The sequence below is a fragment of the Carassius auratus genome, unplaced genomic scaffold, assembly GCF_003368295.1.
Source record: "Carassius auratus strain Wakin unplaced genomic scaffold, ASM336829v1 scaf_tig00052689, whole genome shotgun sequence".
NCBI classification, from domain to species: Eukaryota; Metazoa; Chordata; class Actinopteri; order Cypriniformes; family Cyprinidae; genus Carassius; species Carassius auratus.
In genome coordinates, this window is record NW_020527242.1 from 29,111 (window position 1) to 42,905 (window position 13,795).

Consider the following 13,795-nt stretch of genomic DNA (forward strand, 5'->3'; position numbering starts at 1 on the left):
ATAAGTTGATTTTAAATTTCATGGCATCAACACATCTCAAAAAAAGTTGGGACAAGGCCATGTTTACTACTGTGTGGCATCCCCTCTTCTTTTTATAACAGTCTGCAAACGTCTGGGGACTGAGGAGACAAGTTGGTCAAGTTTAGGAACAGGAATGTTGTCCCATTCTTGTCTAATACAGGCTTTTAGTTGCTCAATTAGGTCTTCCTCTTTATGATGCGACAAAAAAGATCTGGACTGCAGGCTGGTCATTTCAGTACCCGGATCCTTCTACGCAGCCATGATGTTGTAATTGATGCAGTATGTGGTCTGGCATTGCCATGTTGGAAAATGCAAGGTCTTCCCTGAAAGAGACGATGTCTGGATGGGAGCACATGTTGTTCTAGAACTTGGATATATCTTTCAGCATTGATGGTGCTCATCTTTCCAGATGTGTAAGCTGCCCATGCCACACACACTCATGCAACCCAACACCATCAGAGATGCAGCTTCTGAACTGAGCGCTGATAACAACTTGGGTTGTCCTTGTCCTCTTTAATCTGGATGACATGGCGTCCCAGTTTTCCAAAAAGAACTTCAAATTTTGATTCGTCTGACCACAGAAAAGTTTTCCACTTTGTCACAGTCCATTTTAAATGAGCTTCTGGATCATGTTTAGATATGGCTTCTTTTTTGACCAATAGACCTTTAGCCGGCAGCGGTAAATGGCACGGTGTATTGTGTTCACTGACAATGTTTTCTGGAAGTATTCCTGAGCCCATGTTGTGATTTCCATTACAGTAGCATTCCTGTATGTGATGCAGTGCCGTCTACGAGCCCGGAGATCACGGCATCCAGTGTGGTTTTCTGGCCTTGACCCTTATACACAGAAATGATTCCAGATTCTCTGAATCTTTGGATGATATTATGCACTGTAGATGATGATAACTTCAAACTCTTTGCAATTTTTCTCTGGGAAACTCCTTTCTGATATTGCTCCATTATTTTTCACCGCAGCATTGGGGGAATTGGTGATCCTCTGCCCATCTGGACTTCTGAGAGACACCGCCACTCTGAGAGGCTCTTTTTAAACCCAATCATGTTCCCAATTGACCTAATAAGTTGCTAATTGGTCCATTTAACTTTTCCGGCCTCTTATTGCTACCTGTCCCAACATTTTTGAAATGTGTAGCTCTCATGAAACCAAAATCAGCCAATATTGGGCATGACATTTCAAAATGTCTCACTTTCAACATATATTATCTAGATTCTACTGTGAATAAAATATAAGTTTATCAGATTTGTAAATTATTCCATTCCCTTTTTACTCACAATTTGTACAGCGTCCCAACATTTTGAGAATCGGGTTTGTATTTATGTCATCCTTAATGTTAAATTCTTAAATGATAATGTTAAATTGGAATACATGTAATAATTAAATCAGTATTAATTAAGCCTTCAGAGATAGCTGCGTCTGAAGTTGATTTTAGATGTATTAGGCCTGTTTACAGTTTAATGCTGATCAGACATGCCTTTACATAGCAATTACAACTGTATAATGAAATGAGATTAATGTTTATACAACATTTTTAACACAGAAATATGTAATGACAAAATGAAATGATAGGCCTACTTTATGATACTTCTGAAAGTAATATCGCCACTAGGTGTCGGTAAGTCACTGTGTTAATAAAGAAGCATTTTATTCAATCTATTCGTCCAAGATTCAGATTCTTTCAGGAATAAATTCAAGTGTCTGTGTTTAATAATTTGTCACTGAACTGTTTATAATAATAGGTCTTTCAGGAATGAGACATCACAATAGGATTACTGTGACTTTGGTTTGATGACGTCAAGAAAATACCCCCCACCCATTCACATCTGAAAACTACTACTTACCTATGTCACACAATGTAACTGTAAAAATAATGTAAATATGTAACTTCACATAATTCTGTACATATTTGTTTACATGTTTGCATTTAAATAAAGAAAACACTTGACCCTCTACTTGCTCTCTGTTCGTTTTCTATCTAGGCTACTTACATTGTTGTATTGTTATTGGACATACTGTAACTATGCATGTGATCGTTAAACAAAAACGTGTTCTTTATCCCCGGGATGAATACGCGGAAGTGAGCGCATATTGGTTAGTCTACAGTATATAATGTTCCAGATATAATTGTTTGCGCTCTGTTTTAACACTGGGTTTTGTTATAGGCATAAAATATTTGACTGAAACTGGTCTTTTAAAATCTGTTTGCATGAAATTTAACTTTGAAATATTTTAAATGTTGCCCCGCCTTTTACTTCTCAAACCTCGTATTTTCTAAGATATAATGCTGAGAAAACACGGAGGAACTTTGTGCTTCGCGAGTTACCCATCGTGTGTTGGGCGCTCAGCGACCTACTCCTTTGAAACTATCCACTGCGCATGCGCAAAGCAAGCAGGACGCCACCGTGGGAAATAGTTAGACCTACTACACAAATAAAAAAATTGAGACAATGTAAATTTGATCCATTATTACGTTTTGGTTTCCTTGTTTATTATATTTCTCGTTTCGAGCTGAAAGCCATGAAACAAACGTCAGTTTTTCATATTTGGTTCATACAGAAAAACAGAAAAACTAAATATTGATTCGTTATTTCGTTTTTGGTTTGCCAGATTAAATGGAAAAATTGAATGATCGGATGATACACGGACCATACACGGACTCATCTTGAAAAGCTTGTAAAATTGCTTAAGTCTCTGTCTTTTGACTTAGGCAAAATAAAATGGCACACAAAAGTCACACTTTTGACATAGGCGATTATACTACAGGGGTAGAATTGCACGATCTGTTCAACTGAGGATGTGGGCAATTTTACATCATGAAAAGATGTCTTATGCAAAAAAAAAAAAAAACATTTTTGTCAAAAATGACGTAGGCAATTATTTTAGGAAGGTGACGATATGTGTTTGTACACTGATAAACCACGAAAAAACACATGGAAGCTGCAAAACCATATAGAGAAGTAGTTGGTAAGCAGGAAAGAGTGCAAAATTTTGACAAACTAACATTAATAGCCTAACGTTATGTGGTAAAGATCCGAATGAGCTCTAGCTCTTACTGCAATAATTCCTTCTATTTATTATCCCGATATAGGCTACATTCAGATTGTCAGTCCAAAAAAACTAACGTTAGCACCAAGCTAGCACCAAGTTACTGCAATGAATTAGACTACATACTTTCCCAAATTAAAACAACTTAACATAGGACGTCCGCGATAGAGCTCGAATATGGGTAATGGGAATTAAAGGCATGGGCTACTTTATGCTACACAAGCTATTCTGAAGCCTACTGCAACGGCTTATAAAATGGCAATCAAAATCCACGAACATTTTACCAAATCCTTCGACAAAGCAAGTTACACCGATAGATTATATTTCAATGACAGATATAACATTAATAAAATATATCTTAACGTTACACTTACTTGGCAGCCGAACTTCACGAGAAGGAGATCCCGACTAATTCCCACACGGCGTCCGTTATCGAAGGCGCGTCCGAAGTGCGGATCCGTATGTGATTCGTTCTGGGTCCGCTGATTAAAAGCGCAGGCGGGGCCGATCCTGTTAGCGCAGCGAAAACGAATCTGACAGTCAGGCGGATCTGGCGGCTTGAGGGCGGGTCCGCCACGGACTCCTTTGCTGTGTGGGCAGTTGTATGGTCTGGTTTTCAGTCTAAAACAGTTGCATCAAGTATAAATGTCTCGTCTGTTTTGGGAGGTGCGCGCGCAGTCAGCGGAGGCTCGTACCTCCCAACTCGCACCAGAGGCTCGCACCCTTTTTTCTCAGATTTTGAAAAATCTTCGCGATCGATTTAAAATGCTTCCAAGATCGACTTGTCGACCGCGATCGACGGGTTGATGACTCCAGATATAGATGAGCGACCAACTTTTTTTGAGCAACCATTGATTATGCGTTACACAGTCTCAATTTGTGGGACGCATGAATTTGGCTTCAAGCGCTGTGCGCGCACGCGCTATGCGGGACGGGTGGTCACCCTATTTTGAACTCCTTGTAGTAAACAAAACAAAAATGTGTGATTTGAACTGAAAATAAACCTGGCTTACTGACTTTTGATAGTGAAACAAACCTTAGCTCAAATATCAACAATTGGATTTGGAGGAAAAAGGTTTATGATGTTCACCAACAGGGTCGGCGCCAGGACATAGGAAACGAAGGGGCCTCGGTGTGTAACTGGGGGGGCATACCTCCACAGCAGATATATTTTAACAAAAATAACTTAAAGTAAAATTACATTTTAACATTTATTGTACCATATAGGCCTACTGGATTCTTATTTCTGTGCCACTGAGATTATGATTTAGAATGTTCAGTGGCGTCACAGAACTGCCAGATTCAAACAGCTTTCGCGCGTTGGCTGGCACTGAGCCAGAGACGGACGCGCTCATAGCTTGTCATACATCACAATTTATATGCAGTGTTTTCAACCACATAATGTTTATTTTGGTTTCGTATATTTAAATATGCATAATCACTAGTAAAAGAATACATTGGTAGTTTGTAAAATACACACATATGTCTATGGAAGCAGCAAAATATATAGATTATAGATCAAGAAGAATCGGAATATCAGATAGTTGACATGGTAAGCAAGTTTGCATATATATTTTAATAAAAAAGAAAAACTAAATAAAACGAATAGCGATACATCTGTTAGTTCTTTTGGCTGCTGTGTCACGTGACAATCATGACGCGTCGCCATGGAAACAAGGGGTCATTTAAAATATTTGAACTTAGCGTAAAAGGGTTGATTTTAGAAATATTTATATTTTCTAAGTAAACAACAATATCCAAGTTAATTAAACATTTTTATTGAGACTATAAAAAATAATTCTGTATCTATTTTTAGGTGGCTACACAGTAAAATCAGCAGTGTCAATTTAACACTTAAAGTGTTAATTTTAACACTACTAAAGATCATATATGGTCCCAATCTCTCCAGAGTTAAAAGTACACTGTTTGTAGTGTTGAATTTACAGTGTTAAAATGGCACCTTATAGTGCTGAAAAATAACACTGAGAGTGTAGATTGTTACACTTACTATTGTTATTAAAGTTTTACACTGGGGTCATTTAACACCTTACAATTTTACACTGGGGTCATTTAACACCTTAAAATTTTACACTACGGGTCATTTAACACCTTTTGATGTTGTTGTTATTCCTATGGATTAGTCAAAGTGTTATCAAGAAAGTATTCCTTTTAGTGCAAAATTTATTTTTACTTTGTTCTATGGTGTCAATGTACATTATCAAATCTAAAATCAAGAGTCTTCAGACAGATATAACAACTATTTTTTATTTAAAAACTGGGCAAAGTGGCTACTTTAAAACAACATTCAACAGTTCAGTCAAATTCATGAGGGGTTGCACAGAAATACAAAATGGATAAAACAAACTCATTAACTTCACAGAGACATGAACAAGTGACAGCTAAATTTGAATAAGATTACAGTAGGGTACAACAAAACAAATTATCAGACCCATAGGACATCTGCACATCAAAAGGTTTGTAATAAGTGAGTTCACTGACAGTAAACACTTTCAGAGATGCGCTGGGTCTGTGATCAATTCTGTAGGCAAAAAGATGTTCATCAAAACAAACAGTTTTGAGCTGCGATGTAACCAGTAACACGCATTCATTTCTGACAATAATATCCCTGATTTTATAAAACACTGGCAAATCAAGGTCTACCTGACCACAAATAACTAAGGTAGAACGATATTCAGTTCCATTATACTTCACCCATTTCACTGAGAGAACATTTGTTTCTGTAGGAATGTTCAACTTAGATGCAATCTGAACACTTTCATTCAAGTCACTGACACACACATTCTTTCCTGGTCCAAGTACAATTCTGTCATGGTTAAAGGCTTCCCAGTTATATGCCATGAAATTCTGATGTTTTTTGGCAAGCGTCTTAGTTATGTTCTTGAAACATTTTGGTTGAGTCTTGAAGAAATTGTGTTTGGACTCGTATCGCATTGACCACATGTGAACAATAGGCCCAATATTTCGTATACACCGAGGGTAGTGACACATTAAATGATGTTTAGGCAGCAGATTCTTTCCTGGGAATAAGCACTTGAACAGCCTGTGATGCTCAGTAATTAAGTGTTTCAAATAAACAGTAAGTCCTTCAGTTAAAATGGGAGAAAATACAATGTTCACTATTTGTAGTAAAAGTAGTAGTAATTGCCAGTATTTATCGTCTTGGGGCACAATGTCACCAAATATCAGCGGCACATTTCGAAGTAGACACCAACACTGTATTGCATTTATGCCCAAATCATTGCTCTCGTCATCCAGTTTTACAGAAGGAGGCCGATTTCTCCTCTCCATGTACCCATAATTAAATGAATTTAATCTGCCATCCAACTCTTTCGCTGTCAAAAAATTAGCTTGAACATACTTTAAAACAAGTTTTAATTTAAACTGAGCAACTCCCTCTAAAATATCATGCATTATGTCTACAGAAAAGTTGTCTGATATATTAAAGTACTGCAGAGTGTTTAACAAACATGTACGTTTCACACCACAAACATGTTGTAGTGTTGGGTCTGATTGTAGAGCTTCACAGTGTCGTACGTGTGTTTCTTTGGTGCGGAAAGTTACATTTGGCTCATCTTCACAGAACACAGTTTGATAATCTTCCCTTTCAGTGAGACAAAACCTACAGTTATTCCGAGCTCTAAAAGATTCAACAAATCCAAAAAGGCCATGTAAACCAAGATTATCTCCCGTTACTTGGACAATGCTTCCACGCACAAAACCAGCAGGTCCTTGTATACCCTTGTTTTCAAGGACTTTTATGTCATTGACAATAGGTTCCAATATTGCATCAAATCCATATGTTTTGATGTCTTGGGCATGGAAAAGTGCACATAAATGTATGTTTGTTAGAGATGAATTAAATTGTGGTGGGAAATTTCTCAAAGTAAAATATATACCGCCTAATTTGTGAATTCCCTTTTTTGAGCCCAAAGGATTGGCAGTTTCGAATTCATCATAATACAATTGAATCTGAAGTGCATTTTTTTCAGTCGAAAACAGGGGATGACTTTTTATGTACAGTCCATCTTCAATATCAGAGTAAATACCGTTTTTATTAGGTAAACCTGACTTGAACCTGCATGTGGTGTTTGGGTGCTTTAAAATGTTCTGTAATGTTTGGAGTATTGGAACATAGGCAAACTTGTCAGTCACTGCAACTTGCTCATAAGTTCCAGTAGTCCTGTTTTTTCTGTTGTCAAATCTGACCCCAATTACTTTCTCCACAGGCTGGACAATTCCCCATTTTTTAGTAAAATATGATTTTCGTTTAGATATGGAATTAAGCATGGTGAAAGGGTTTTCAATTTCATGAAATGACTGCTCAATTGAACTTTTAATGTCCGTGTTTTCTGAAAATAAGCATTTTATAGCGGTCTCTTTTACTTGATCCTGGATGTCTTGAACTACTTCCTCCATAGACATAACAAAAGTATCAACAGTAGTCTGACTAACACCTGCAGCTTGCAATTGTGCTATTGCTGATGCACACAAATCGGTAGTGTTTTTGCTGGGAACTGGCAAAGAACTGTCCTTTGAACATGTAGCCACATCAGTATTACTTGGTAGCCCAACTGCATTATGAACAACAGCATCATCCTCTACACATAACAAAACTTCACCTGCTTCATGAACTCTTTTTAAATGTTTGCGAAAACCTGAAAAAGTTGCAAATTCTAAACAGCAACCTGCTTCACCACATTTCAGTCTAAGTGATTTGCCAGGCAAGAGCCCATGAATTAACTTTAGATGTCGAACAAGAACATTTGTGTTTTTCAGACAACAAAAACAAACAAAACAAATCATTTTTCCCAGCAATCAAATCTAACGCAGGAATCTAGCTCTGAGTTCAGCAACTCTTGGGCACTCTTTGACTTTCCCAATGTCAATCTGAAAAACTGTTGTTTGTACAAAGGTGTACATGTTGTGCAGGACTTTGCTGTAAGATGCACCAAACACAAAGTGCGCTTTGAAAAGTTCATCAAAGGCACTGAGACCACTCACTGATTTACACGGTATGGCTTTCTTGTCGAGAATGATGTAGTATACATGAATGCTGTTCTTCTTTGGACCCATGGCAAGCAGGTATGGCTGTGTGCTTTCTTCAATTGAGTCCAGGTGCTCTTGTATGTTAGTACCGGCCTAAAGATAAAAAATAAAAAATAATAAAAAATAATAATTAAATCAGCTCTCTAATTGACTCTCTCTACATTAATTTTTCACAATACAATTAGCCCATCAGACACTGATTTTCGGCAGACTACAGGAAATGACAGTAAAGACCAAATTTACCTTTTTGAAGATGACGAGGTGTTTTTCTGCTTGAGATGCGGACATCTTTCCAGGTCTCTTTCTGCCTTGTGGTGAAGGTGGGATCAAATGAAGTAAAAGAAGAATAGAAGCAATGTCACTGTTCCATCCTGAAAAAATAAAATAAATGACATCAGAAAAAAAAATACATGGAGAAGTCTAAACAATCTTATACTGAACTCTGACAGTCTAACCTGCATCCCCTATTTCATTCTCCTTCACAGTCATTTCGGCACAGTCAATCAAGTCCTGAAGAGCTTGGGAGGAGTTAAGACTTTTGCTTTGCTGAATAACTTTGTGCATGAATGTAGTTGGCCACCTTTCTAAAAGCTTAGAAGTCGTCTTTTCACCAAAGAGCAAAACAAAATCCTGTTCAATCTGCAAAAACATCATAAACATTCATTAATACAAACACAATAAAAATGTTTCAAACAACTTTACAGCTCAAATAACGTGTTTTAACAGAAGAATTCATAAAGCTCAAAAATGTGTGACTATGCACATACATTGTAGTTTTATATTTCTTTGTAAATGGTAATGAACTAAATTCCACAAATGTTGTCAATTGAGCTGAACTTGCATTATACCTATAATATTTGTTTTACCCCAACCCAATGACCGGGTTAAAGAAATTCTCTTATCACCACATAGACATGTTCTCTCACCAGGCCTTGAACATCCAAGAAGCGTGGAAATTCTGTCAACACATCAGTGCTTCTGTTTGGGTCTTGAATCATCTTGCGACGGTACTGAAATGTCTCCTTCATTTTGATCTTGATGGTGTCCACTTCTGAGGTGTGTTTCATTAGAGAAACTGCTTCTCTACACTGTTCTTCAGTGAGAATAACATCTGTGCTGGATGCAGCCTCTCTTTCCGAAGTTGGGCCACCACTGAAAGACTGTGAGGAACGTCTACAGTTCTCTGATGATGCACTGTTCCTCTGAATGTTCTTTATTTTCCAAGTCAGGTAACCTTGTCCACTTTGAGGGTCATAATAATGTTCCTTTAAAAACAAACACATCTTAATAAATACAAAGGTGACCAACTACCCCATAACTAGATTTTAACAAAAATTATTTGCACTTACATATCCATTCTTTGTGTAGGGATCACGAAGATATGGAAACAGGGCAACGATTCCTTGGGCATACATTTCCCTAATATTTCTGGGTGGAGATGTGCTGTCAAAATAAAACAATGACATTTAAGTATGTCTATTAATTAGTTACCCTAGTATTCTGCTGTGGTATTGAGAATTGAGAAATCTTTAAATAAATCAGTCATATAAAGTTTTGGTCAACTGGCCCACTCATAATCGTGTTAAATAATATTGAGATTACAATATTGGCCAAAATAATTGTGAAGATTTTTGCCATAATCAAGCCGCCCTAGTTAATGTTCAGTTTCTTACACAGACTGATTTTTTAACTTCATAAGACCTCAGGTTATCATCATGAGCCATGGGTATTAATTTAGTGTAACCTGATATGATTTTTTTGACTCTCAAAGGAATGCTAAGCATTGACTTGCATTATCTAAACCTCCAAGGACCACAGTATCTGCTAAAAATATTCTTTATTGTTTTTCTATAAAAAAAAAAAAACACCTACATCTTGGCATGAATATAAGGATGTAGGGCTGTTTTTTTTTTTTTTTTACTTATCGAATTTAAAAAATCTGCATTTGAATTTTAGGTGTGCGTCAGGCAGCCTTATCAGTGGCGCACGCGTTGCGACGATGAAGTGTCATTGCATTTTAAGGCTTTTGTTAGCCTATCCAGTTTAACCCACTAGATGCGGTGCTGCTACGTTGTTCATTCAAAATATTGCAGAAAAAGAGAACAATCGATGCTGGGAAGATGTTGTGTATGTCAAAACTGAAGCCGTTCACACAAAACATTTATTGCATTTTCTAGAGGGACATATATCAATGTTGCACTCGCCTCTCACACAAGATAGCCGCATGTAAAGCTATGTCAAATATATGCAAGTTCCACTTTTAAAAAACATGTCTCAAGACTATATAGCAGTTTTCCCCACCCCACTGCATATCAAGTTTTTACACGAAGAAAGTATTCTTTTTGATTGGTTTTTGGTCCTTTGTATTAAACTATACATACATGCATGATGTTGTTTTGTTTCTAATTGTTTAAGCAAGTTTAATAATTATATATGGTTTATAAACATTATTTTAAACATTATGCAATTTTTTGAAATTCTTTTTGAAGAAATTATATGCATAATATTTTGCTCGATGCGCCTTCTTGTGGCCTCAGGAGAGAAGCCAAAAGCTTTTTTTCCCATAACTGAAATTATGCCTTTTAAATTCTAACATAATTAGAATATTGATAATATTTAAGTAAAAATTTTTAATTTAGTTTTTCAGCCATTTTGACAGCTCAATAAGGATGAGTAAATTCACTTTCATTTGGTGTAAACTTTCACTTTAATTGATCAAATGTAGTAATTTGAATTATTGTTTTATTGCTCTAAATGTGACTTGGATTACTCAAGGGTTAGCTCACCCTAAAATGTAAATTCTATCATTAATTACTCACCTTCATGCCATTCCAAACCCGTAAGACCATTGTTCATCTTCGAAACAAAAAGTAAGATATTTTTTATGATTCCAAGAGCTTTCTGACCCTGCATAGACAACAAGGGTCCTTCCACAGTCAAGGCCCAGAAATGTAGTAAAGATATTGTTTAAAATGGTCCATGTAACATCAGTGGTTTAACCATAATTTTATGAAGCTATGGAATATTTGTGTTCACAAAGAAAACAAAAATAATGACTTTATTTATGCTTTAACAATGTCCCTACTAGGTTTCAGTGTCTGGGAAAATTTAAGTTGCATTGCTCTCTATGCAGGGTCAGAAAGCTCTCGGATTTAAATCAAAAATATCTTAATTTGTGTTCCGAAAATGTACAAAGGTCTTACGGGTTTTGAACGACATGAGAGTGAGTAACTAATGACCGAATTAAAATTTTTGGGTGAAATAACCCTTTAAGAAGCTGACAGATCAGGGCCCGTATTCACAAAACATTTAATCCTACCACTAAGAGTTCACCTAAACTGCAGTAAAAGTTTTTAGCTAATAGTTTTCTCTTAAAACCTATTAGGACAAACTTTTAATTAGGAATACAGAGAAGTCTTAAGCTCAGAGAAAGGGCGGGGTTGACCTTGTTGCTGTGGATGTCAGCATGCTTACTAACTATGCACACAGTGATTGGCTGATAGTCTCTGTCAGAGAACGCCAATATGATGCCATATTCAAATAAAGATTTAAAAATAAAAATGTTAATTGCCACATTCAAATAAAGATTTTAAAATGCAAGTGTCATATGTTCAGCTAACGGCCTCTTAAACAATTAGTGAATATGCATATAAACAGCCTTTTAATAAACAGAGTAGAATCATCATGGCTGATAGTAATACATGCAAATGTAAAAGAAAACCAAACAGGACACAAGCACAGCTGTTACTTCTTGCCCAGCAGGTTAATGGAAACAAGGATATAATCAGAGAAAAAAATGGATTGGGATAACCTCCAAAACCAAAGGCGATACCTTTTTAAAAGCTCATTATCGTCAAATGTTTCTAAAATGTTTACGTTCTGAGGCAGACTGCTGCCAAAAGCCATATTAGGATAGTTTGTGGCTTGGTCTTAGTGACTTAGGAGTCCTCTTCACTGCTCCTAAGATTTCACAGATTTAGGAGCTAGTTTTAATGATAAAATGCTTTGTTAAATACTCTTAGAGCAAAAATTTAGGAGTCCTAAATTTAGGACTGACACACACATTCTTTTTAAGATTTTCTTCTAAATTGGTGAGTTATGAGCTACATTAAGCCTTAAGATGTTTTGTGAATATGGGCCCAGATCTTCTAAAATTGTCATTTGTGTTCTGTGGAGAATCTTTTGGGACGGCATCAGATTACCTGTGTTTTTCAGTCATATCTGCAGTAAGAATCTTGATCATCTTTCTCCTGGTGCTGTCAGTCAAGCTTTGGTTTTGTTGTATTCCCTGATGATTGCGTCTCCACCAGGTTTAGTCTGCAGGATTTTTTGGACCAACTGCAAAGTGTTACGTAATACAATTATTGACAAACCATATCCCTCTCAAGAACCATTCTGAAATAATCCATGTGACTCCAGTGGTTCAACCTTAATTTTATGAGGTGACAGGAATGTATTTTGTGTGCAAAAACAAACAAATGACTTTATTTAATTTTTCTTCACTCCTAAATCAATCCGTAAACAGTGTGCTTCCAGGATGGGGTTCTTCTGTCCTTCAGGTTCTGTCCTGCTTTAGGCTCTTTTAAATAGATGTTAGTTTTACCATTTCAACGTGGATTTTTACAGATTGATGAAGAAATTGTTGAATGAAGTCATTATTTTTGTTTTTTTTAGCTCAAAAAAAATAAAAATAAAATCCCATTCCCATAACCATAAATTTAAGGTTGAACACTGGAGACACATTAATTATTTCAAGATGTTTTTACTTATTTCTAGGCCTTGAACATTGCAGCTGCATCAGTTGTCAATAGAGGAAAGATTTCCTTACTAATATATTTAATTTGTGTTCCAAAACTGAATGAAGAGGTCTTTTACGTATTTGGAACAACACGAGGGTGAGTAATTTATGACAGAATTTTTCATTTTTGGATGAACTAACCCTTTAATACCCTGCAAGTTGATGTGTTCTTTAAAGCAGCAAAACATTCACCATGAAATCAAAAGCAGTCACAAAAGACATATATAATTGACAAGATTTAAACAGCAATGTGTCTTGGCTTACTAGTTGTGACTATCATCCAAGTCATGTTGATGCCAGGTGTGAAAAGGGCCAGAGATTGTGTAGTCAGTAGTCACACAGTTACATTTCTTGTTTTTCATAGTCAGGTTTAAAATTTGTACTGTAGAATAATATACAATGCAAAAATCACAGACTCACAATTCTGGCTTCGTCTTCAACCCTCTGTTGCTTTCTTGAAGGACTTCCATCACTTAGAAGACTGGTGTCATCAGATTCATAGTTTGCATTCTGCAATGAGCTTTCTTCACTTGTCACAGAAGGGACCTGGGCCAAATCTATTGAATTGTCATCAAATGACTGTTAAAATAAAGCTCTTTCTGATTCTGAAAACAACCACAAAACCTTGTGCAAAATTTAGGTGATAGCCCTGCTGTCTTGCCGCCGTTATGACAAAATTACATACACAATATTAAGTGCGAAGGACATGCAGAGCACAAAGGCATTATACAATTCACACGTTAGTATTGGAAGACTGAAAAGTGTTTTTATATATGCTCTATTTTAAGTTTTTATTTAATTTATTTGGTGACATAAGGCAACCCGCCTGCATGGTTATGACAAATTTT

The 13,795-nt window shown here is 36.4% G+C and overlaps 1 protein-coding gene across 3 annotated transcripts; it reads right to left on the bottom strand.

Moving 5' to 3' along the window:
- Positions 1-5,335: 5,335 nt before the first annotated feature.
- Positions 5,336-13,505, bottom strand: LOC113090108 (uncharacterized). 3 transcript variants are annotated; one of them, XM_026256162.1, is made up of 6 exons: positions 13,368-13,505; positions 9,499-9,592; positions 9,076-9,414; positions 8,605-8,788; positions 8,393-8,520; positions 5,336-8,242 (listed from the first exon to the last, which is right to left on the bottom strand). In XM_026256162.1, the coding sequence occupies exons 1-6, from the start codon at positions 13,415-13,417 to the stop codon at positions 7,925-7,927; spliced, it is 1,113 nt and encodes a 370-aa protein (XP_026111947.1). In that variant the 5' UTR covers positions 13,418-13,505; the 3' UTR covers positions 5,336-7,924. The 3 variants fall into 3 exon arrangements, with proteins under 3 accessions (XP_026111947.1, XP_026111948.1, XP_026111949.1); XM_026256163.1 differs by lacking the exon at positions 13,368-13,505 and adding an exon at positions 12,352-12,412; XM_026256164.1 differs by lacking the exon at positions 13,368-13,505 and adding an exon at positions 10,969-11,010.
- Between the last annotated feature and the right edge of the window lie 290 nt (positions 13,506-13,795).